The sequence below is a fragment of the Balaenoptera physalus genome (assembly GCF_965194825.1).
Source record: "Balaenoptera physalus genome assembly, chromosome: 21".
NCBI classification, from domain to species: Eukaryota; Metazoa; Chordata; class Mammalia; order Artiodactyla; family Balaenopteridae; genus Balaenoptera; species Balaenoptera physalus.
Window position 1 is genome coordinate 10,560,062 of NC_138902.1, and position 25,870 is coordinate 10,585,931.

Sequence of the window (25,870 nt, forward strand, 5' to 3'; positions counted from 1 at the left end):
ATTACAATTCACCCTGCACCCAATCAACTGCCTTCCACATGGAGGTCCGAGTGAGCCTCTAAACCAGAAGTCCATCTCACTGTTCTTTAGGGTTTCCCACAGCCTTCAGGATAAACATCCAAACTTCTGACAGGACAAACAAGGCCCCTTTCTGTTGGGCCCCACTAGGTTTCCAGTATCAACTCTCATTTCTTTCCCAAACCCTGAGGTCCAGTCCTGTACATTAATTTTGCCATATTTTCTTATATTTCTCAAACTTTGACACACTGCTCCCTCCTGCCACCCCAGGAGGTTCTACTATCCTTAGAAAGGATGGCACCTCCTCCAAGAAGCCTACCCTGAACTTTCCCTTTTAAAATTCTGTGCTCTGCAAAGGGGAACGGTGGGGGGAGGGATAAATTAGGAGTTTGGGATTAACATATACACACAGCTATATATAAAACAGGTAATCAACAAGGACCTACTGCATAGCACAGGGAACTCTACTCCATATCCTGTAATAACCTGCACGGGAAAAGAATCTGAAAAAGAATGGATATATGTATAACTGAATAACTTTGCTGTACACCTAAAACTAACACAATATTGTAAGTCAACCATACTCCAATATAAAAAAAAATAAATTAAAAAAAAGAAAAGATTCTGTGCTCTGCAGCACCAGAACTCACTTCTTCCAGAGCACTGACTACTGTGCTTGTGTTTACCTACCGCCCAGTAGGAGGGGAGATTACCTAGGGCAGAAGCATTGTCTCCAGCAGCCCTTGGTTCTGACAACTCATTCAAGTGCCAGGATACTTTACACACATAACGTGCTTAATTAATTGTAAGAACCCACAGAAAGAGTGGTTTTCAATGTTATTTTACAAGTGTGGGGATTGCAGTTCAAAAGTAACCTGCGCAGGCCACAGAGAGCATAAGCCCTGGAATTCAAACCCTAAGCTGCCTTCACACCGGTGCTCTTTCCACTACATGATATGACTATTGAAAAAAAGATCTTTTTTTTCCTGAGCCCTGTTTTAATGGAAAGGAAATGAAGCTGGGATATATCAATTTCCTAATCGCTTTGGTCTGTACCAGGCAAAGTCATTCAACAGACCAGGTAACACCTGTGGAACAATTAAAGATGCTCCAAACTGTGCTAAGTGTTCTACACTGTAGAGTCTACAGGCATTAACAGAGTGAGTCCTTGTAACCGCCAGAGAGTAGGTCCTGTTAAGCCCATGCTCCAGATGAGAACACTGAGACCTAGAAGCCTGAAGGCACTCGGCCGGGGTCACCGAGCTGGCAGGAGTCCTAGGCCGCACGCCCCGTCTAGTGCACGCACACCCGGCCACTGGGCACCGGTTCTAGTGCCCACCCTCCACCTTGCACCATCTAAAACCCCGCTTCGCAGCGCCCACACGAGAGCCCCCGGCAGCGGGAACTACAAACCTGTCTCGCCAAGCCGTGGCTGGAAGAAGCTCTGGATACAGATCAGGGGCAGAGGGTGATCAGGAGCGGCGCCCATTCCACCCCGCGGAGGCCGTCGGCGTTAAGTCCAGCAGGCCCTCCCGCAGGAAAGCGCGCAAGGCGGGCTGAGGCACCGAGTCCTGCAGCGCGCACAGGTCCTCACAGCGCGGTAAAAAGTTGGCCGCGCTGTCGCAGGGCAGCTTCACCGAGTCAACATGGCCCGAGCGCAGCCTCAGGGACGCTGGCTGCGGACACGATGCCCACACCCGCCTGGGGGCCCCGGCTCGCCTCCCGGCCCCTCGGGCGCCCACCGCCCGGCGGCTGCGGCCCCGCAGCGTGCTCAGGACCCGCGTCGCAGCCAGAAGACGCAGGGCCCCGGGGCCCCAGTTAGGCAGGCCCCTCCGTGCGGCGCTCACTTCGGCACCGGCCTCATCGCTCTCCGCGCCGGGGGGCTGCCGTTCCAACCGGCAGGCGGCCCCGTGGGGGCGGGGCTCGAGGACGTCAGTGCACTCGCCGTGCGTCCGCACGCAGCCCCGCCTCCCATGGGAACCCGGCCTGAGGAGCAGGGCAGCCGGAAAGGTAGGAGGTGTGGATAATATGGGGTTTCCAAAAAGCGTTTGCCGACTGATCCAAGCAAAAGTGAGACATGGTTGTAAAAACGCTTTTTTTTTTTAATATTTAATTGCAGTGGTTGAATTTTTATTATTAATTAATTAATTAATTTTTAAAATTTAATTTAATGTTATATATTTATATATAAATTTATATTTATATATATAAATATATTTTTTATATATTTATATTTAATTTTATATAATTTAATTTTTAATTAATTAATTAATTAATTTTTGGCTGTGTTGGGTCTTCGTTTCTGTGTGAGGGCTTTCTCTTGTTGTGGCAAGTGGGGGGCCACTGTTCATCGAGCTGCGCGGGCCTCTCAGCGTCCCGGCCTCTCTTGTTACGGAGCACAGGCTCCAGACTCAACGCATTTTAAAAGTAGTAAAACTCCCAATAAGTGTCTGTGCTCGCCCCGCCCAGGAGAGAGCATGCCCTCCGTGAGGGACACGTGAAAGGCTGAGTGAACGTCTGCCTGTGGTCTGTTACCTGGTGCACGGGTGTGTGAATTTCTGCGGAGAGCTCTCAATTTCTGTAGTTTCTGCTGACTTGACACGGTGGTTGGCAAATGGTAACGTGTTCCATGCATTCAGGACATGATCGTGGTTACTAATAATCACTTTGTTCTCTCTGTGCATGTCTGTGTCCTAATATTTTCTTTTTATAAGGACCCCAGTCATGTTGGACTAGAGCCTACCCATTTGACCTCATTTGACCTCAGTTACCTATTTAAGGGCCTTATCTCCAAATACAGTCATATTACGAGGTATTGGGGGTTAAGACTTCCACATATTAACCTGAGCAGGACACAATTCAGCTGATAATAGAAGGTAAGAGTAATTTAAGCAAGTAAGTAACTATTTTTTAAAGTGAGTTGCTTAAAGATATGAATTGACTCAAGAAGAACAAGAAGAAATTACATAACATTGTACGTTATACAAAGGTATTAAATTAATCATCATAACATCCTGTGAGATCTGCATGAAATTAGACTAAACAAGATTAAGCAGCTTACCCAGAGTTGTATAGTTAGTACTTTCCAGAATTTAAACCAGGTATTTTCCCAGTTCCATTCTACATTATATTTTCATTTCATTATTTGAAATGAATTTTGAGTCTTCATTTTGCTTAGTTTCTGAAGTTCTATGGGGATAGAATGGAGTTGGATATTTTCAGTGACATTCACACATGGGGAAGGAAATTGAGTCCAGAAGCTTCCGTGATGTTTCCATGGAGAACGCTAACAACAGTACCAGAAACACCGTTATCCTTTTGGTTCAGTCATCTTTCGTAACACACTACAAGAATTAATTCTAAGAAGCCCAGTGTTTTCCAAACTTTCACCAATGGGCTCTGTAGGGTCCTCTAATAATATCTAAGAGACTCATTAGTTTCACATTCCAAGCCACTTAAGACCAGGAGTTCTGATTGTTCTTTGTGAGAAAATCAAGTGACAATCATAGCTCGTAATTTAGGATGGTTTCTACAGGGCCCAGGCAAAACCTAATACACAGTAAAAATCATTGTCAATTGCATCTTTGACAATGATTAATCGGGTATCAAAGAGGTGTATAAATTGGGAGAAATTATGATCAAAGAGAAACATAGGCCACAGATGTTTAATTAATGCTCAGTTATTTATGAGTTTAACTTTGGTTAAGCTAATTTTCCTTCTTCTAGACAATTTCCAATTCATATCTACAAAGAGACCAGAATAATCACCTTCCAATACAAGATTTATTGTGTTCCTTTAATTAAGAGCCTACAGTGACTTGTACATTCACTCCACGAAGTTTTGCTATGAGAGAAAAGGAGCCATTATATTTTGTCTTGAATTAGGTATGCCACCATACTTGACTTAGCTCATCTTACTGGAAGCACTTTGAGGGCAGATCCTACAGTCCTGTCGTACATCCTCTACAGCATCAAGCCAAGGGAATCACACATAGTTACAGCTGGAAAAACACTTGTTCTGGGTTGATATTTTTAGCCTTTACCACCAAGACTTTATCACCAAGACCTGTCTTTACAGTCTCTAAACAGAAGACCTTCTTGCCTTCCGTTTTCATATTGACTAGGAATGTAAAGGGAAGAACTGAGAAGTAGCCATAGTCGGCTAGCAGCCAGCCCAGATAAATCATCTGTGGAGATATTGTTTCTTTCCAAAGATATAAACATAAGAGGAAGTCCTAGAGTTTGTCACAATTGTGCCTAATAAAATTCCATGAAAACCTAGAAATCCAGATGCAGATCAGTAACATATTGGTTAAATAAGCTGTTCTGTTCATGCAATGGACAAGTGTACAGACATTAAGAACGAGATACTCTTTTCTATGAGATTCTCTTTTCACTGAACTCATCAGTGCTGCAAAGACAATGTTACATAATAGTTTTTCTTTAACATTGTTTCAGGCATCTTCATCTTGTCCTGTATTTATTGCCAGTGTTACTAAAGGTTATCATTTACCTCTTTCTCTTTTAGATATATAATTTCTTCTTACTGTGGAAGCATTCGTCAATCCCTATTTTACTATTTCTTTTAAATTAGAAATGAATATTGAATTTTATAAAATGTCTTTGGGGGATATTTCAACTGATTGTATAGTTTTGTTCTCTTTTGACCTTGTTATATGGTAAATTATATTTGGTTATTTTATATTATGCCATTTATTATATATGGTATTATGTTTACTAATTACATTTATGATATTAGAATTACATTATAATTAAGGTAGCATTTTGTTTCAGATAGACAAAACAACCAGTGGAATAGGAAGCATCTTAAAATTAGATGCAAGAGTGTAAGGGATTTGAGATTAAAATAAAATTGACATTTTGGATCAGTAGCCAAACTTATTCAACAAAAGTGGGAAAATATGGCTATCATTAATAAATTCTAGATAGAGCAAGTAGTTAAAAGTAAAAACATCATGAAACTGTAAAGGTATCAGAAACCTGGGAGACTTGAAATAAATTATTCATGAGGAACACCTTTCTAAGATACAAAGGAAAAAGGATACATTTAATTATATAAGAATTAAAATTTTCCTCATGGCAAAATGTACTACAAAGGTCAGAAAACAAGCAAAAGAAATTGGGAAATATATTTAGAAATAGATATGCTCTCTTTACAACTTTTGAGAGAAGCACATGTTTCTTTTTCCTTTAACCTGTTACGTGGGTATTAACCTATAATGTAAGTGCGTGGTTCCTTTCCTTTAACCTGTAACGTGAGATTTCATCTGTATGGTAAGTGCATGGTTCCTTTCCTTTCCTTTCATCTGTAATGTGAGTGTCAACATGGGGCACTGTTTCCAAGCACAGACTTCGGATGTTCCTGTACTGGTCCCATCACTGACCATCCACAAAAACTTGCAAATGTTGCTTTACTTTCCTGGGGGTTAGAGTCGTAGCTAAGAAATGGAAGCAAAATAGAACCTTCGCCCAGGGATAATAGAAGGTTTAAAGGAGTAAATATGTAAATGACTTAGGACAGTGCCTAGTACAAGAGAGATCAATAGAAGTACTTATCAATTTTTTAAAGAGACAGATGAAAGAAATAAAATGTGGTGATTTCAATCTATTGATATATATTCTTGACATTAAACTACCTTTTCATTCATTGGATGACCTAACTTGCTCATGCGTTTTCTTACTCTAGTGAACCTGGGTAGCTAATATCATAGCTTAAAATGTTTGCTTTTATATTTACAAGTAAATTTGACCTGTAAATTTCTTTTTCCTTACAGTCCTAATCTATTTTCAGTATTAGGATTATATAGACTTCCTAAGATGAATAAAGGAGCATTCTTCCTTTGCTACTCTCTAGAAGTTTTTCTTTATTAATACTGATGTTATCTGTTTAATAGAAATTTGATAGAATTCCCCACCCAAACGTTCTGGGTGGGTCTGGTATTTTCTTGGTGAAAGATTGTAAACTATTGACTTAATTCCTTTACTGGTGAAAGAACTCCAGCTATATATTTCCTCTTGTGTCAGTTTTGGTAAACTTTAGGAGCTAGGAAATTGTCCACTTTACATAAATGTTCAAATTTACTGGCATTTCATATATTCTCTGTTTGTACTCTCTGCTATAACATTGTCCTGATTCTTTCTGTGTATTATTTACTTATGTTTTTGTTTTGCTTAATCAAAGTGTGTTTTTAAAATCTTTTCAAAGAGTATTCTTTTGACTTACTAAATCACCTCAATTTTATACTTTTTTCTGTTTTATTAAGTTCTGCTCATATCTTTATTATCTATTTTTTCTATGTTCTCAGGGTTTATTGTTCTGCTCTTCTGATGTCAATTAAAACACTTGGTTATTAATTTTAATAAATCTTTTTAGTTGTAAATAGTTGCACTTTTTGAAGATGCCAGCTTAGTTGTAAGTATCTAAGGGTCAGCACCTCCACATTGTTGCTGGCCTAAGCCTTAGTGCACCCTATAGCAATGTATATATTGACATTTTTTCCCCTCGACTTTCTGTGTTTTGCTACTTCTCACTTTTCTTTGGAGAGAAGCCCTCTGAAGTATCCTTTAGTTATTTTACAGCCAATAAGTCTTTAAAATATGTGTATTTTTTTAAGATAAATCTACTTATATAATTAGGCAGAAAATCTGATTTGCCATATTTTTAAAAACAGCATAATTTCACTTTTCTCCATGATTAATCTGCTGTTTTACACAAGCTTTGAGTTTTTAGCTTTATCAATGACATGTACTTTAGAAATTTTTTAAAGAGCCTACCCACTCTTTTAAAACATCCTGTTCCTTGTTTCAGTTCTAGTTTTATGTCTGTTTTCTGCCTTGCACCTGATAATTCCAACATTCAATGGATGGCCTTGGGAATCTAATTCTGGTATTGATTGTTTTTGCTGATTCTCTCCCATTGTAGCTGATTTCTTCATTATTGTGTAAATTTAGATCATGAGCTCATGTTTAGCTAAACTTTATCTGTGGGAACGCTATAGGCCTGGGTTGAAGGTCTACCTCTCCAGAGAGTGTTTAGTTCTGTGTTTGGAATACCACCCATCTGGGAGCATTTTAAGGTAATTTCTTACCTTCTGTTTGCAAGACCGCAAATAAATTTGCAACCCAAACACTGTGAACACAGATCTGGGGTTCAGAATTCTCAAGATTTCCTACCTGTTTCCTACCCAGAGCAGAGGCCAAGAGAATTTGGTCTTAGTCTCCCTTTGCCAGCGATATTTTTTTTACTGGCACACCCTTTCATTAAAGGTGAACCTAGGGATAGATAGGTTTAGTTCTAACTTCCCAAATAGGAGGAATGGAGTCTTATCTCCTCCCATGTGGTCATGGCCATTTTAACAACAAGTCTCTGTGTCAGGTCAGGTGTGTCATTAAACTATGGCCTGTATTCCAAATCCAGACAGCTGCCTATTTTTTATGGCCTATGAGCTACGAATAATGTTCACATTTTAACTGGTAACATTTTAAATGGTTACTTAAGTACCTAAATAATATCCTCAATTTTGCCTCTTTGGTCCACAAAGCCGAAAATATTTGCTATTTCGCTCCATAAAAACAGGATTGCCAGCTTCTGTTCTAAGCTATCAAGATCTTCAGTCCACTCTTAATATAGCTATAACTCTCACACATGTACCCCCCTTCTTTCAGGGGTCCTGGAAATTTCTACTGCACACTTCAAAAATCAGACATGCACTTAAAAATAAGTTGTTTCCATTTCACCTAGCATACCGAACTCTTTTCTTTTAGGAGAGTTTTTCAAGTAATCTTGCCCACCATATTCTTCAGAGCCTCATTAATAATGGCAAAAAATTAAAACAACTTAACATTCAACAAATGGGAATTGTTCATAACAATTATAGAAGCACATACAGTAGAAAACTATAAACTGTTCTTGAAACGGTGAGACATAGCTAGTTTTATTCTTCGAGAACTATGTTTATTTAGGTCTCTTTTGTTTAAATAAGTATATTTCTGTGTATGTATGTATATAATCATGTATTTATACACACATACGTTATTTATATGATATATTTATATAAATATGTGAAATACATACCTATACACATACCTTTGATTTATATTTGTCTACATACACAGGAATATAATTATATATATCATATATGTATATACATTGAACTGAAAAGTGGTAGTATACATATATATTGTGTATAAATGTGTGTATATGTGCATGTGTAGAAAAACAGGTTGAGAGGTATGTAAGCATGATTTAGACAGGGTTCAAGATTTTAAAAGTAGTTATGTGTAGGTAGTGAGATTATGGACCATTTGATTTAAAATATTGCATATTTTTACATCAATTGTTACGAACAGATTCCTTCATAAATAAAATTATAAATAGTTATACATACTTGCATATGTAGTGTATAATTAAAATATATATACTTTTATATAAGTATTTATATTATATAATATACTTGTCTTATAATAATGCATTATGTATTGTGTTATATAGAATACATTAAATATAGTGTATTATATCAGATAATAATAATGATATATTTCTATATTATGATATAATTGTTTTATAATCAATATTACATGATATATCATATTAATACTGTGAACATAATAAACATATAAATACATTGCATTAGTCATATAGTTTGTGTACAATATATGCTATGCAAAAATACATGTTAATATAATACATAATTGTTATACATTCATATAAACAGTAATATATTATATTTATACACCAATATAATATTTAATATTGGTATATGTATATTATATTTAATATATGCATAGCTAATGCTCTTTAAAGCCATCTGCTACAAGAAGTAGAATGAGACCAGGAGTATGGCCAAAGCAAATTCTAAAAATATTAGATTATTTATATTCACTTATATGTCATTTTCCTGGAATCTGCATCTGGCTGTTAGAGAGCACACACAGCAAAATCCCGATAAAGTGCCCAGGAGGACATGGGATCCTTTATTTACTGGGACCTCAAAGGAAACATAGTGCTATTCAGTCCCCCATCAAAGAGCTAAGAGCAAACCTTGAAGCACCCATTAAAAGCCAATTCAAACAAAAAAGCTTTTCCACTTCAACTTGAAAAAGTTAAGTTCCCAAGAGACCCCCTACATCAACCACCGAAGCTCATTTGGCAGTAAAAACAATAACATTCAGCGAACAACGAGAAATCTAAAACAATAGTTGTTTTAACAAAAAAAAAATCCAGCAGCTAATCAGTGTCTTTCCTGTTTGAAAGAAGGCAGTGGGAAGTGGACAGAAGACCTGATAGGAAAGATAAAAAGAAGAGGAAAAGGAAAATAAAAGTTTCCAGTTTGACAATCAAGCTGTCTTCTGCATCCATTTCATCCCAAGACCACCAAGCCAGTGGTGGTGGAGGCTTTTTCCTCCTTTCCTTTTCGTGAGACTGATCACAACCAGCACTGCAGAGTCCATTAAATGAAGAAATGCTGTTGCATACATGTGTGAATGAGCTGTGAGTAAAGTACTGGAGTAGAGGACACGTAACTTGAAACGTCCTCATGAATGTCCATGTGGCTGAGCAGGAAGTTAGCCTGTCATAGATGTGCTAAATCAGAATAGTTGGGTTTTATTTTATTCACTTTTCCCTGGACTCTGTTGAATGACTGTCATCTACAAGTTCAGGCTACTTTTTGCTGACGATTAATGCACTGGGAGAGCTGAGAGAAAACTGAATAGTAGAGCTGTCTTTTTCTTGACCAGTTCACCTTACTTTCCCAAACTCAAAGTCTTTCCCCTATTTCTTTCTCCTTTTTATTGTAGTAAAATGAACATAACATAAAATTCACCATTTTGATCATTTTACAATTCACTGTACAATTCAGTGGAATTTAGTACTGTCACAATGCTGTGCAACTGTCACCACTGCCTAGTTGCAGAACATTTTCATCACCCCAAAAGGAAACCTACACCCATTTTAAGCAGTCATTCCCTATTTCCCTCTCTTCCAAACCCCTGGCAACCACTAATGTATAATATTTTCCGTGTGTATGGATTTGCCACTGCTGGACATTTCGTATAAATGGAACCATACAATATGTGGCCTTTCGTGCCTGATTTCTTTCACTTAGTTGCATCCATGATGTAGCATGTATCAGTAATCCATTCACTTTTATGGCTGAATTCCCTGATCCTGTTTTCTTCATACTGTTTGAATACAAACTTTAAAATATGTTGAGGGTGAAGCTCTGTTTTAATGGCACATCTATTAGGCCAATTCATTTAAAGAAGGTGAAAATGGAGATATTGTTGTGAAATGATAATCGTTGAGAAGCCTCAGCTAATTTGATAATGAAAAGTTTGGGAAATGTTGCAAAAAATTATTTGCTTTATATTAAAAGCCTTTTAAACAAGGATTCAGGAGATTGTCTTTTTCTTGCAGGTAACTTAAATGAGGCAGAAGAAACTAACTGTCCTTTAAAACAGATTTTGAAAGGATTTTATTTATTCTTAATAGACGAATGGGAGTACAGGTTGTTCATATCCAGTATGGACTCCCTGTCCAAACACTGTTTATCATTCTAGCCACCACTATCGAATTATATTTCTTGAGACTAATGCAGCTTAACTCCTGCATATTACTTTTTAAAATTCATCTATCAAGTCCATTAATACAGTATAAACAAGAGATGTTCATGTTTCAGTGCAGTTCAAATATCAGGTATAAAGAGCCCTCAGTAAGAAAAGGAATCCTATATCTCTTGCCAGAACATGGTCAGCTCTGCGGTGCTTTGCTAGCTGAAAGACACTTTTATTGTTAAGAGGATAGAGGTTGTTTAAGAGGGATGAGAGGCAAAAAATTTTAAGTACTTGTTTGTGTTAAAAACAGTACTAGGCTATCTTATACTCTATATCAGTCAAGGCTCACCATTTTACATATGTAAAAAGCAAAGTTAAAAGTGTTTTAGTAACTTACTAAAAGGCACGCAACCACTAAATTCAAGCAAGAATTCAATTCCAAATCTGTCACACTGAAGTTTGACCTAATATTGAGATTAATAAAAATAGCACTAAATTAAAAGTTCAGAGATATTTTTTATTTCGTACTCTTTCACTAACCCTCTTTGAGGATAAATCATTTCATTTATATGGGCCTTAGTTTTCACAACTATAATAGTTGGATGTTTGACTAGGTGACCTCTATGTAGTCTTGCAATTCTAAAATGTTCCATTAATTTGGCTTCCTACAATAATTGCCAATGCAATATATGCGTGCTGCCACCAAGGAGCAGTAGCGAGTACTAGTTCCTTTTTTAACCCTAGTGGGGAGTGCATTTTGACATCAGACTTATCCGTCAATAGTACAGCCTGTTAATATAACTACAAAATAACAAAATAATCTGGTATTATTTCCTGTAAAGCAGAAGCTTTACATTGTGTCTATGAATCGTATCAGAATCACCTGTAGGTTTTTAAACAGAGAGGAAATCCAGAACCCATTGAATGAGGATTTTCAGAGATGGGACTTGGGCATCTGGATTTTGGGGCTCCCCTCATTTGTATATTTTATTTTATTTTATCTTTTGCATATGTACAACATTTGTCACATCCTCTTGAATCTTTAGCAATTTCTGTTTGTTTTAGAAGTTTATAATATTTCATAATCTTCACCTACTTTTCATAAGGCATTATCTGTTATGTTTATTCACTCTTGTGCTTCTCCTGGTTAAAACTTAATTTTTTCTTTTTTTGGGGGGGGGCCCTGCCTCATGGCTTGCAGGATCTTAGTTCCCTGACCAGGGATTGAACCCCAGGCCCCCAGCAGTGAAAGCACCAAGTCCTAACCACTGGACCACCAGGGAATTCCCAAGACTTCTTTTTTAAATGACTTTTTTTCCCACTCTGATTCATTCCTGGGATCAGTTTCATGTGGGAACATTAAACCAACCTTGCATTACTAGAATAAAGCCACTTTGATTGTGATATATTACTGTTTTACATACCATGGATACAGTTTGTGCTTTTATTTACAAAGTTTGCGTGCATGTTCAAAAGAGAAACTGGCCTATGATTCTATTCCTGTAATATTCTTTTTACTTTTGATCTGAAGCTTATGTTGGCCTTATAAAACTTTTGAGCAATATATTATTTTCTGTTTCCTGGAAGGGTTTTATGTAAGATTACCAATATTTCTTCCCTAAATACTTGGAAGAATTTACTTGGAAAGCCATTTATCCCTGGAAATCATTTTCTGTAAAGGGACTTAATTATACAAACAACTTTTTGAGTAGTTACAGATTTTTTAGATATTTCTTTTCTTGGGTTAGTCTTGTTAGGTTGCGTGTTTTAAGAATTTGTAATTTTGGATGAATTTTCAAATTGATAAATATAAAATTGTAATTTTAACAGCTTTATCGGGATGTAATTTACATACCATAATTTAACCCTTTAATGTATACAATTCAGTGGTTCTTAGTGTAACCACTAAAAGACGTGTGTAACCATCACAACCATCCAATTTTAGATTTCTGTCCCCCCACAAAGAAACCCATTACACATTAACAATGTTTTTTCATTCTCTCAACCCTCTCAGCTCTAGGCAACCCCTAATCTCCTTTCTGTCTCTACAGATTCGCTATTCTGGGCCTTTCATATAAATGGGACCATACAATATGTGATCTTTTGAGAGTGGCTGCTTTTCTTCACAGAATGCTTTCATGGTTCATCCATGTTGTAACATGGATCAATATTTCATTCCTTTTTATAGCTGAATGCTATTCTATCGTACGGATATTCCACATCTTGTTTATTCATTTGTCAGATTGACATTTGAATTTTTTCCACCTTTTGTTTTTAGAAATATGCTTCTATGAACATTCACGTACAAGCTTTTGTGCAGACATAAGTTTCTATTTCTCTTAGGTATATATTTAGTAGTGGAACTGCTGGGTCATAGGGTAACTCTATGTTTAACACTTGCAGGAACTGTCAAGCTGTTTTGTAAAATGGCCGCACATTTTGTAAAATGGCTCAGACTGTACTTTCTATCCAAAGGTATCCAAAGCCACTTTAGATGCAAAATGTTTAAAGTTGACCTTTGCTGCTGCCTAAATCGTAGCCACTGTGGGCAGTCTGCAAGATGGCATCTTAGGTTTCTCAGGAAGAAATTAGAATACACAAAGGGGGAAATAAGTGTACAGTTACATAATGTAGATTTCATATTTAATTTTATGGGAAAAGCAATAATTAGGTGGCTTTTGGTTTTAACTGGAAATAGCTACTCATTGGGAAATAATTACTCGCTAATGGCCTTAGCGAGTCACTCTGGAGCTTCTCCTAGAACAAGAAAACCTAAGTTCTCCTCCCAGCAGAACATGGAGACGGTGCCCAGTGCTGGCGAGGCAGCACAGAACAGGGGAGTTGTCGCTGGAGGGAGCGGAAGACAGTGCAGCCACTCTGGAAAGGAGTTGGCCAGCTTCCTAGAAAGCGAAACTACATTGCCCACTTTTCCCCAATGTCACCTCTTGTGAAAGTCAAGTCAGCGTCCCAGCAGGATCCTGACGTTGACACGACTGCCCCTGTCATCCGTTGCTCTGGGAAGGCCCCCGGCGGCTTTCGGTCTGGGGCTCTTCCCAGTCAGGCGAGCGTTTGTGTACAGCTTCTGTGTGGACTTCAGTCTCCATTTCCCCGGGGTAAGTGCCCATGACTGCGGTTGCCGAGCCCTGCGATGGCTGCTTTTTTAGGAAGTTTCGCAGTAGGGGAGCGCCTGGCCTGAGCCCCGCGTGCCGGCCTCTGCCCATCTCTCTGCCGCCTCAACCCCAGGAGGGAAGGTCCACGTGGACCAGCGCTCCCTCTGCACCTGCTCTGCCCTCGGTCCTCAGGGTCACAGGGCTTCCCCAGAGCACGGGCGGCGTGGGCCCCTCCCTGCGTCCCGCCACACCCCCGCCTCATCCGGGGCCCCGCCCCCCGTGGCTTTGGTGGGAGGGTCTCAAGGAAGGACCCCCTCCTCCGAGCCTACTGCACCCTCAGCCCCCGCTCCCACAGAGCTTCCGTCCCGACGCCAGGCCCGTGGGGCTCCCGCAGCAGCAGCGCTGGGACTGCCGGGTTTCTGCAGTTCAGTTCGAACTCCATCTACCCGAGTCAGAGCCCGCAGGTCAGGGCTCGGCCCACGCCAGCCACAGGTCCACGTCGTCCTCTGCGCTTGTGGCCGACAGGCTGTGTCAGGAGTTCCCACGCCCCCAGCCCGAGTTCCGTTCGTTGGCTAGCGCGGGCCCCTAGAACACGGGCCCCCAGAACACAGGCCCCCAGTCCACGGACTAGAGCACCGGGCTATTATAAAGGAACAGCCAGGTGGAAGGAGGAGGTGGGGAGGCGTGGGACGGGGCGCGGGGCTTCCAGGCCGCCTGCAGGCACCCAGCCCGCAGCTCTCTGAACCCCGTGTTTACCGAGATTTTGTTCCATGAGCACGATTACAGCGGGGGCCATGGGCAATGGATTCACGTTGCAACCCATGGCCCTCTCCCCTCGCAGGAGGTGTGCAGGCAGGGGGGCTGTAAGATGCAACCCGGCCTGTGGCTTTAGGTTTAGGAGCTGTGTGCCAAGACTGGGGGCCAAGACCCGACCCCTTTCTCCCGTAATTCACAGCGCGGCTCCTGCTGGGCACGGAGGCTGGGGGACGACAGGAGGCTGAAGAGCATGGCGTCCGCCTTCACCCCCTCCCTCCTCTCTTGGCTGAGCCCTGCGGCCGCGCGGGTTCCCAGTGGGCCCCCCCCGGGGGGCCTGTCCCTTCAGGTCCTCCCAGCTGCCTGACACCCCTCTGCCCCCAGCGTGGACCCCAGAGCCCTCAGCTCTTCCCACTCCTGGTCCAGCAGGACGGGGTCCCTGCGGCACCCTGGACAGGCGGGCGATGGGCAGCCCGGCCCCTCCCGGGAGGCAGCCCCGTGGGGTGGGGAGGGGGGCGGGCACTGCGAGCCACCCATGGTCGAGCGCATCACCTCGGTGCGTGGCGTGGGGCGCCGTGGCTACACGCATCTTGATGGCCGGGATCACACCCAGCTCTGCCACCAACTGGCTGGGTCCCCGGAGGCCGGTCACTGGACCCCATTGTCCCTGTTCACCATCTGCAATGTGCGTGACCCGAGGACCCCCTCACAGGTGGTCGTGAGGGCTGACCAAGTCGGTTTGTGTGGAGGACAGAGAACAGTGAGGCCAGCAGATGAGGAAAGAGCTTGTCACTCATGGTTCTGGGCAGGAGCACGCCTTGTCACTTAGGGCCTCCCAGGAGCACGAGGGTTCGGCAGGAATGAGGGGAGGGGTGGCTGGGGACTGGAGCCTGAGGTGCGGGTCCCCGGGAAGGAGCAGGCTCAGGATTGGCTAGAATGACCCCGGGGCCCCGGGCCTCTCCGGGGTGATGAGGGCAGGGGGACGGTGGTCCCGAGTGTGGGAGCCCCGTACAGAAGGGGCTGGGTTGCAGCCCTGCGCTGGCTGGTTTGCGTCAGAAAGTGACAGAAGCGGTTAACGCGGGTACCAGGCCCGACCCAGGGCTCAGCGACAGTTCTTGTTCCTCAGCACAAACGCTGTCCCGCTTCGGCCTGTGCTGTGCCTTGCGGTGGAGGAAACCGGGACTCAGAGGACTGTGGGACTCCGGCATCCAGGGTGGGGACGGGGCACGTGGGCCCCGAAGTCCTCCGGAGCGGCGGGCACATGGAGCCTCGAGGCTGGGGGAGGTGAGGGTGTGGACAGTGGGGCTGCGCAGACCGCCTTGACACTTGAGAACCACTGGCCCGAGGGACCACGGGGACGCCCGTGGAGGCGGGCGCCCAGGAGAGGCGGCCTGCTGGCGCCGGGCGGGGTCCTGAGTGCCGCCCCGCCCTCCCAGGGCGCTCTGTGCTCCTGCCCAGTCGTGGCCGGTGGGGTCCTGAGGCCGCAGGGAGGCCAGTGCCCGGCACGGCGCCTGCTGCCCGCAGAGGCCCGGCGTCCCTCGGGCTGCTTCTGAGCCAGGCGTGCCCGACGAGCCCCTGCGCCTGGCAGAGCCAGCGGGCACGCTCCCCCAGCGCCCCTCCTGTCCTCGGACAGGCACGTCTGCTCAGCCCGGGAGCGGGGCCGGACACGCTGAGTCCTGGGCTGGGCAGGGGGCGCAGCCTGGGCAGGTCCTTGAGGCGCCCCGCCTGCTGCTGGCCCGGCAGGGGCCCCAGGGAACCGGCACCTTCCTCTGCACCCCACGTCGCTCCCTCCCCCAGGCTGGTCCATTTCTACCTGTTTCTGCAAACCAGATAGACCCTGAAGGGACAGAAACTTAGCTCCGTTGAAACGGCTGAAGCTTAGGCTGTCACCCTGGGGTAACTCCTGAGGAGGGTCCTAACAGTTAGGACCTGAGGCCCTTTCTTTCCCATCTCCCTCCTCTCGTCCGCCTCATCCGCCTCTTCTCCTTGAACCCCCCTCCGTGCCCCCGCCCCCCGATTTTACAGCCGTCTTCTTCCTTCAGAAAATCAAGAGCATCAAGAAGCTGAGGACTTCCCTGTTAGCGCAGTGGTTAAGAATCCGCCTGCCAATGCGGGAGACATGGGTTTGAGCCCTGGTCCGGGAAGATCCCACATGCCACGGAGCAGCTAAGCCCGTGCGCCACAACTATTGATCCAGCGCTCTAGAGCCCGTGAGCCACAATTACTGAGCCTGTTTGCCACAACTGCTGAAGCCCGTGCACCTAGAGCCCATGCTCCGCAACAAGAGAAGCCACTACAATGAGAAGCCTGCTCACCGCAACGAAGAGTGTCCCCCGAGTGTCCCCCGCTCGCCGCAACTGGAGAAAGCCCATGTGCAGCAACGACGACCCAATGCAGCCACAAATAAATTAATTAGTAAATTAATTTTTTAATTTTTAAAAAATTTTTTAAAAATAAAGAAAAAGAAGCTGAGTCTCCTGTGCATCGATTTCAACAAGAACCTGAACGGGGACGTGACCTCCCTGCCATTCACACGCGAGGAGCTGGGTGCGTGTGGGCCCCGCGGGGTGGTCGAGAGGCGTCCGTGTGCCCTGCCCCCGGGAGGGCCTTCTTCTCCTGAGGCGCTCAGAGTGTTTAGGTCCCAAGGTTCTGGATCCTTCCTAGGGGAAGGTGGCGGTCTGTCTACCGAGATTCTGCCCAAAGGAGGTTGTCCCTCGAGACCCCGCCCCGCCCCTGCTCTCTGTGATGTTTCTTTAATCTCACAGGGTCCTCCCGCACCTGACCCGGGGTGGGGTCTTGAAGGGCTGGGGCCTGGGCGGCTTTTTCAGCTTCTGCCCTCTTGCCCGAATGCTTTATTTTGAAAACTTCACGCCTGTAGGGAAGTAGCAAGAATAGTACCAGGGAGACCCCGTGTGCTCCCTGGGCCCAGCCTCCCTGCGTGGATGCCATGTGTGCTTTTCCTGCGCTGGGGCCTCTGGACGCATCGCCAGGAGCAAGGGCGCCTCCTGAGTCCCCGGGTGCAGGCCCCTCTCGGGAAGCAGAGCGTGGAGCTGTCCCCCAGCCGTCCTAATGACGGTCTTCTTTTAAAAATTAATTAATTAATTAATTTTTGGCTGCGTTGGGTCTTCGTTGCTGCACGTGGGCTTTCTCTAGTTGTGGCGAGCAGGGGCTCCTCTTCGTTGCGGGCACATGCCTCTCATTACGGTGCCTTCTTTCATTTCGGAGCACGGGTTCTAGACGTGCCGGGTTCTGTAGTTGTGGCACGGGGGCTCAGTAGTTGTGGCTCCCAGGATCTAGAGCGCAGGCTCAGTAGTTGTGACCCACGGGCTTAGTTGATCTGCGGCACATGGGATCTTCCCGGACCAGTGCTCGAACCCGCGTCCCCTGCATTGGCAGGCGGATTCTTTTTTTTTTCTTTTGGAACCAAAACTTTAATCCCAAGGATTGTCACAAAACATATTACAAATGACAGCATGAAAAAAAAATTGCACAGTAACGCAAAGTTCAGCTCTACAATATACTCTTAATCTGGCAGGACATTGGTGTCTTGAATACTTTCAAATTCCCAAGTAATATTACAAAGAGCTATGTATTCATGTACAGCAATCACACAGGGGACTTATGACCTAAATCAAAGGTAAACTAACTTTCTTGAAACTTCTTAAGATTCTAAACTCACTGGACAACCTCTTGTCCTGTGTGAAAACTAGTGGAATTTTTAAACGTCTAATCTAGGGTACGGGTGCAGGTTTAATTTTTACCTGCTGGCTTGTGTTCACAGCACCTTTTAAAGACTGCTTGCTTAACTACAGCTGCATACCATATCCCAGCTACAGAAAGCCTTTTCAATGTTTGCCAGTGTTGTTTCCATAATAGTAAACATCACACTTTAGCTGGGCAGGAGTCAGAGTTTTATTATCAGTCTAGGCAAGACCAAAAATTCAAAGCAAATTCAATTTTGCTTAAGGGAACGTTGTAAGGTAACAATTCTTCATATTACATGCCTCATATGACCCATTTCAAACCATAGAGAATGACACCTTTATGTGTCACTGTCCCAAGAGACAAATGTGAACAGCTAAAACATTTAAAAAGTGCACCAAGCTTTGGAAGTCTCAAACAAAACTTGAATTTTCTGTACATACTCCTGTCAAATGAAGTTATTTCCTGTACACCACCCCTCTTGCAAAGTGGTCTTCTTTTTCCTTTCATTTGACCTAGATCGGCTAGGAGACCTAGAGAAAGATCGGGACGGCTTGTGATTTCTCTCCTGGGACAGTGATCTCTCTCTTCTCCTATATCTAGAAAGGGACCTGCTCTGGCTGAGGGAGAAGCTTCTCCGTCTTGGAGATGTGTGGCGAGGTGGAGGACTCCTCCTCCGATAATCATCTCGAGGGCGACGACCCCAAGGAGGCGGTCACGATTTCGACTTCTCTTTTCCCCATTCGACAGGTCCACTCTTACTCGGCAGCCACCTAGCGTCCTCCCATCTAGTTCTCGGACAGCATCGGCTGCATCTCGGGGATCTTCACGTTCAACAAGAGCGAAGCCCGGAGGGTTTTTAGCAACCCACACACTTCAGAGTGGTCCATAATAGCCTAAAGCTCGTTCCAATTCAGTCTTGTTACCACTGTTTCCAAGATTCCCTACATAAACTTGACAGTCCAAAGGACAGGAATCATGATGCAAGACCCTCGTGGCTCCTGGGTTTCACGGGCCACAGGGTGGTCCCGGGCTTCTAGAATCTGGCAGCTGAATCTGCTCGCACAAGCTGTCCTGTGGGGATGCTTTTCCCCGTATGTGTCCAGCCTGGGGCCCTGCGGTCTTGGCCCAGCCTCCCGGGTGAGAGGGTGAACCCCAGCTCCCTGGAGCAGACACTCAGAGCCCTGCTGACCGGACTCACGGGACTGGGGCAGCGGCTGGACATGTGTGGCCAGCCTGGTGGTGTTTGGCCCCGTCTGCAGTTCCAGCTGCAGCTGAGAAAGAGCCTCGCTGTGTAATTTTCTCCTGGTTGTGTAAGGATCCCCGGTGTCATTTGACAGAAATGTAGATGGTGTGTTCTTTCTCTGTTTTCTCCCTGCTTTCTCTCCTCTCTCTGTCTCTGTCTGTCTGTCTGTCTGTCTCTCCCTCTCCCTCTCTGCCTCTCCTTCCCTCCTGCTCCCACTCCTTCCTGAGAGAGGATAGACAGAGTGTGAGAGAGGGAGACTCAGAGGGAGAGGGAGGGAGAGGGAAAAAGGGAGAGGGAAGAGGGAGAGGGAGAGAGGGAGAGGGAGAGAGGGAGAGGGAGAGAGGGAGAGGGAGAGAGGGAAGAGGGAGAGGGAGGGAGGGAGAGGAGAGGGAGAGAGGGAGAGGAGAGGGAGAGGGAGAGAGGGAGAGGGAGAGGGAGGGAGGGAGAGGGAGGGAGGTCTCTTTCTCCCTCCCTCTCTCCTCCTTCTCTCCCTCTCTCCCTCACCCTCTCCCTCCCTCCATCACCCTCCCTCCTCCCTCTCCCTCCCTCCCTCTCTCCCCCATCTCCCTCTCCCTAGAGACGGAGGGAGAGGGAGATGGGGGAGAGAGGGAGGGAGGGAGAGGGAGGGAGGGAGAGAGGGAGAGGGAGAGGGAGAGGAAGGGACAGAGAGAGGCAGAGGGAGAGATGGAGGGAGAGGGAGAGTGAGAGGCAGCGAGGGAGAGGGAGGAAGGAAGACAGGGAGAAGGGCTGAGGAGGGGGGCTCCCTCCCCCTCCCATGCTCTCCCCACTGCTTTCTCTTTTTTCTGCTTCAACAGACACCAGGCACCTTTTAGATCAGCCCTGAAGTCAACGTTGATGCTTGGACGGCCTGACCTCCCCGCTGACTTCCAGCCCTGGACCACAGCTGGGAGATGAAGTCTACGGGGCCCTGGGCGGCAGGCTGCACAGGCCCCTTCTCTGACGCCCAATCTCTCCTCGTTTACGAGGCAGCCGCCAGCTCCCCTCCCTGACTCCCCAAGATTTTGGGCCTTTTTAATATGTGTCGATAATGCCATGAGCTACTATTTAACTTTTCTACGAGGACCCATTTCCCGAAATGCAGTGGTTTTCAGCCTTGGCTGCACTAGAGAACCCCCAGGGAAGGGAGAGAAGTCTCTCCCTCCCTCTCTCTCTCTCTCCCTCTCCCTCCGTATCTCCTTCTGCCTCTCTCCCTCACCCTCTCCCTCTCCCTCCGTATCTCCTTCTAGCTCTCTCCCTCTCCCTCTCCCTCTGGGGTGATGCCCGATGAGCTCAGATTCGCAGATGTTCCCCCCATCCCCTCTCTGTGCCTTGCGTGGGGTCTGGGCCTTCTAACTGTGGCCTGGGCACGGCCTTGACATTCAGACATCGGGTCCTGCAAGGACACTTGTGTTTGGTCCACACCGCGTGTGGTTGCAGTCTGCGCTTCTGCCGTTTAGCATCTTCAGTAGATGGGGGCTGTGCACGAGCCCTTCATCTTCCCCGCAGACACCACTGGTGCTTGCCGAGCCTCGCGGGTGATGCGGGGGGCATGGGGAACAGTCCTGTGTCCCCACCTTCTTGGGCTGCAGACAGGCCACGCTGGTCCTGTGGTGACTGGGGGCTCCCAGGAGAATCCCACCGCAGAACCGGAGAGGGCCCCAGAGAAGGTGGCGTACGCCTGGGGCCGGGCCTCACCAGCGAGCCACGGGCCACCTGCAGCAACAGGCGTCTCGCCGTCCAGGGACTGGGTGTTCGGGCGCCGTGGGGATGAGCTGCTGTCTGCACTGCAGCTGAGTTTGTATTGTTGAGCCCGGGGAGGCCCCTGGGTGGCTCCTGGAGAGCCTGGCCGCATTTCTTCCTGCCCTTGGCCTTAGAGCCCACCACGGTTCACGCCGTTTCTGGTTCCAAAAGGACCTGTGTTAATAAAGACCACGTGTTAGGACAGCACCAAAGTGTCTAGAAATCCGGGCCAGGAGGAGGAGGGAAGGGGATTGGCTGTGCCCGCCAGTGGCCTGAGAGCCCTGCCCGCCTGCAGAGACCTGGCCCAGGGCCCCACGGGGAGGGCATGGCCCACGGTCCCCAGCGCCGGCCGTCTCTGGGTTCCAGGAGAACTGCACGATCCTCGGGGAGCTGGTGAGGCTGCAGGCCCAGAAGTCCTGCCTGCTGGGGTTCAGCACGCGTGCCAACTCCGTGCTGGAGATGAACATGGCCAAGACCAGCCAGGTGGTGGCCACTTTCCTAGGTAACCCCGCCTCCACCTGAGTCCCAGTGGGGAGGGCGTCAGGTGGACCTTAACTGGGCGTGGTGCTGCCTGAGACCCCACTGTGTCAGCCCTTGGGGGTCACCTTCCCGGACCCTTCATTCTGCCTTGAGGGGCGCAGGGCGGGGGGCGGCTGGAGAGCCGCCACAGGGACGTAGCCGAGCCTCTCCCCTCCGCCCGCAGCTGAGCTGGCCCAGAAGCTGAAGCCCCTCGGGGAGCAGGAGCGGCCGTGATCCTGGAGCTAAAGAAGACCGAGTGCCAGAGGCGGGGCCTGCACTGTGACGGGCCCATCAACGCCTGGGACCTGCGCTACTACATGAACCAGGCGGAGGAGACGCGCTACCACGTGGACCAGTACCTGCTCAATGAGTCCTTCCCCATGCAGGTGGTCACGCGCGGGCGGCTGGGCATCTCCCAGGAGCTGCTGGGGCTGACCTTCGACCTGGAGGAGGGCGCCAACGTGTGTCACGAAGACGTGAGGCTCTACACGGTCCGGGACACGGCCTCGGGCAAGGTCATCCATCGGCAAGTTCTACCTGGACCTCTACTCTAGGTGCGTGCGTGCGTGCAGGAACCTGTTGGCTGTGGGCCGGAGCTCCTCTGCGGAAGCTGGGCCTCACCCAGCGTCCCTCCCCAGAAAGCGAAGTACGGGCACACGGACGGCTTCGGCCTGCAGCCGGGCTGCCTGCAGCAGGATGGGAGCCGCCAGATCGCCATGGTGGCCAACTTCACCAAGCCCACGCCCGACCCGCCCTCCCTGCTGCAGCACGATGAGCTGGAGACCTACTTCCACGAGTTCTGGCAAGCGATGCACCAGCTCCGCTCCCAGGTGGGTGCGGGCGCAGGGCTGCAGGCAGGGGCCGGGGAGGGCCCGGGCGCGTGTTGTCCTCAGGCAGGCCCTCGCCACGGGATTCTTCCGCTGATGTCACCCCGCACATGGCGACGCCCTCAGTGTCAGCTTCCATCATCAAAGCCCACGCACTGGGCGCATAAACAACAGAAATGGATGTCCTCGAGACTCTGGAGGCTGGAAGCCCCAGATCAAGGAGTCAGGACTGGTTCCCTGCATGTTAAGTACATGTACTCAAGAGTTGCTTTTAAAAAAGACAAAAGAAAAGAAAGGCACGTTGCCTGCAAGTCTGGTGACAGGCGGCGATGAGAACCAGAGGGAAGGCTCTGGGGCCGGGAGCACCGCGCCCTGTGAGGCCCTGGGGCTGCTGCCAGTCTCCGTGGAGGCTCAGCAAGTCCCAGTGTCTTCCCCACGGGGGGACCCCAGCTTAGCGTCTGGGCCCCGGACCCAGTGCTCGTTCAGTCTTCCTGCGGTCAGCCCTTCGTCCTGAGAGCGATGCTCTCACAGGCTGCACCGGAGCGCGTGGGGACAGTTTACTGAGCTGTGCAGCCATCACTACTGCCCTGTTCTGGAACATTTCCGTCACCCCAAAAATGTCCCTCACGGCCTTAGTTATCACTCCCTCCCCTCCCCAGCCCCTGACAACCAGGAACCCACTCTGACTCTGCGGATCTACCTGTTCTGGACGTTTGCCCTCAGTGGGGTCACACCCTGTGTGTCCTTCTGTGTCTGACTTCTCTCGCTGAGCATCGTGTTCTCAGGGTCCATGCACGTGGCAGCGAGTGTCAGGGCTTCACCCCTTTGCATGGCTGAGGGCCGGAAAAAAGAAAAAAGAAAAGAAAGACACGTTGCCTGCGAGTCTGGTGACAGCCGGTGATGAGAACCAGAGGGAAGGCTCTGGGGCCGGGGGCACCGCACCCTGTGAGGCCTTGGCGCTACTGCCAGTCTCGGTGGGGCACGGGCAGCGCCGTCCCCCAGGGGCTGCGGGACAAGCTCATCAAGTCCCGGCAGGCCAACCCAGGTGCGGCCGGGCCGAGGGAAGGGAAGGGGGCGCCCGGACCGCCTGGCTGGAAAGCGCGGCCTGGACACAGTGCCATCCCCCTGTCTCCTTCCTCCCGCCCCCCAGGCCTCTTCAACCTGCACCAGATCGTCCTGGCAGAGGTGGACCAGGCCCTGCACACGCAGACGCCCGCGGACCCGGCCCAGGAGAATGCCCGCCTCTGCCAGGAGATCCTCGGGGGCCCAGCCATGCCAGGCAGCCAAGCGTGAGCTGGGCCCACCTTAGCGGTCGGTTGGCGGCTACTGCCCAGGTCAAGAGGATCATCTGGTGGTGTGTGAAAGGGGACCGACTGACAGGCTCTGGCCGAGGCCCGGTGATCTCTGGCCTCTTCCTGCCTCGGTTCCTTGGCTGGTCCCTCCAGCTGTGGCCCGCGGAGTCCGAGGGTGGGGTGGGCGTATCTGCACGTGCTTTCTGGAGAGCCTGGAAGAGGCAGGAGAGGGCTTCATAGCCCGGACGGAACACGTCGACGAGGTTTGCCCGTGCGTGTCGGTGCGGACACGCGGTTCACTCCCTCGTGAGCGCTTTAACCCGCGCTCTCCCCGTGCTGGAGGGCGAGCCCTGACTCATCCCTCGGAGCCTCGGCAGCTGACCTTGTAAGAGGCTTAGGGGCGAACCCTCGTGAGCTTCAGCAGAAAGTCGGCAAAGATTGATTTGTGTCCCTCCACTGAGTTGCCTGCAAGGTCCCTGTTTTCTAGAAGTGTTGGGGCAATCCTCCCTCTAGTGGCAGGGGACTCAGACAGGGCTGTTTGAGGCCCCCGCTCTGGGGAAGGGGCACGGAGCGGCCAGGGGGCCGGGCAGGAGCCTCTCCGCGTGTGTCCCAGGGACCCACCTGCCTGCGACCTTCGGCCGCCCGGCAGGAAGATACACCGCCCAGTCCTATGGCTGCCTGTGCAGCGAGGTGTACTCCGCGGACACGTTCCACACACGCCTCAAGCAGGAGGGCGTCCTGAGTGGCAAGGTGAGAGGCCGTCCTGCCGCGCAGACCAACACGGAGGTCCTTGGCCTGGGCCTAGATGCTTGTGCCGCCCGCCTGGGCCAGCCAGGCTCTGAGAGCCCTGCCCTGGACCTCCTGCTCCCCTGCCCTTTGTTGAGTCACAGCAGAGGTGGCCACACCCACACCCTCAGTGAAGGCGGAGCTCCACCCTCCTGCAGCCCCGCCCCCTCTCGGCAGGTTGCCATGGACTACAGAAGCTGCATTCTGAGGCCAGGCGGCTCCAAGGATGCCAAGGGCATGGGGAAGCTCTTCCTGGGTTGCGACCCCACGCAGGATGCCTTCCTCCTGAGCAAAGGGTTGCAGGTTGAGGGCTGCAAGCTGCCGGCCTGCTGACGGCACGGGGTTCTGCCCACCCAGGAGGGCCCGGTGCCTTAGTGCCCCGCCGGGGCGGGGGAGGGGCCACGTGTCCTCCCAGCCCCTGAGTCCCTGGCGGCCAGCCTCGGCCAAAAGTCTCCACCTGGACGTGTCTGGAGAGCCTGGCGTCAAGGCTCCCCCTTGTTGCACTAATGCAATCCCTTCCTGGGGAGCTTTCCTGCTTACAAAATGGTTCTTTGAAAACGCAGCCATTAATAAAAAGACTCCACTCCTGGTCTCTGCCTGCGGTCCCTTCCACCACAGGAGCGGCATGGGGGCCATCACACTGGGGGGAGTTCTGACCTTGGTTGGGGATCAGCCCTGCAGCCGTTGCAGGCTGCTCTCTGCTGGTGTAGCGTCTGGGTCACTGGGAGATGGCTGAGCTGTGGGGTGAGTTCAGACGGGGATGGCTCCCCCAACCCAGGCCGGGCCGGCTCTCCAGTGAGAGGGTGTCAGGTTCCTGCCGGCCTCTCGCCTGCCCGGCACCGTTTGGCATGTCAGGGGCTGTGATTGGCTGCAGCTGGTTCTGGCGGTGGGCACAGCTGAGGGAAGCCCTGCTGTGGCTGTCCCTGTCCCCGTGGCCGGCCCGCTGGCTCCCTCCGGTCATCGGCAGCTGGTGAAGTCTGGACCACAGCAAGGGGCCGCCTTCCTGGGTCCTAGCGATTCTTCCCAAAGGCCTTAGGGATGTGTTTTGGCGGCAGTAGGAATTCAGAGAGGGTGCTGCCCCACTGGAGTGCTAAGGTGGGTCTGGACAGTCCCGTGTGTCCTTCCCTGGCCTTTGAGCTCCTCGGGAGCCCTGCCTCCGGCCCTTCGCCCCCACAAAGGACGCCAGGCAGCGGAGCGAGGGCGCGGGCAGCGCCCCGACCTTCTCCCCGGGGCCCAGGCGGGCAGGCTGTGCCACGTTCTGTCCTCCCCTCAGCCTGCCCGCCCGTTCTCACCCGCCCTGGG

The 25,870-nt window shown here is 48.9% G+C and overlaps 1 protein-coding gene, 2 long non-coding RNA genes and 1 pseudogene across 4 annotated transcripts in view; 2 read left to right on the forward strand and 2 right to left on the reverse strand.

Moving 5' to 3' along the window:
- The window catches only part of LOC309651486, a 105,732-nt gene that overhangs the window by 25,841 nt on the left and 54,021 nt on the right, over positions 1-25,870 (reverse strand). The gene's annotated exons all lie outside the window — the stretch shown is intronic.
- Positions 39-25,158, forward strand: LOC309651570 (thimet oligopeptidase-like; the record flags this gene model as incomplete). Its single annotated transcript, XM_082444417.1, is given in 12 exon segments — positions 39-50; positions 1,351-1,486; positions 1,580-2,028; positions 21,511-21,646; positions 21,848-21,889; positions 21,892-22,181; positions 22,183-22,217; positions 22,274-22,493; positions 23,385-23,535; positions 23,641-23,769; positions 24,396-24,707; positions 24,710-25,158. Coding segments are annotated over 12 exon segments (2,079 nt in total). The 3' UTR covers positions 24,877-25,158.
- On the forward strand, positions 2,131-10,430 carry LOC309651496. Its single transcript, XR_014258193.1, has 2 exons — positions 2,131-2,894; positions 9,296-10,430. It is a non-coding gene; the product is annotated as an uncharacterized lncRNA (long non-coding RNA).
- LOC309651571 (serine/arginine-rich splicing factor 3 pseudogene) lies at positions 18,213-19,166 on the reverse strand (annotated as a pseudogene). Its single transcript has one exon. The product of its transcript is annotated as a serine/arginine-rich splicing factor 3 pseudogene (transcript).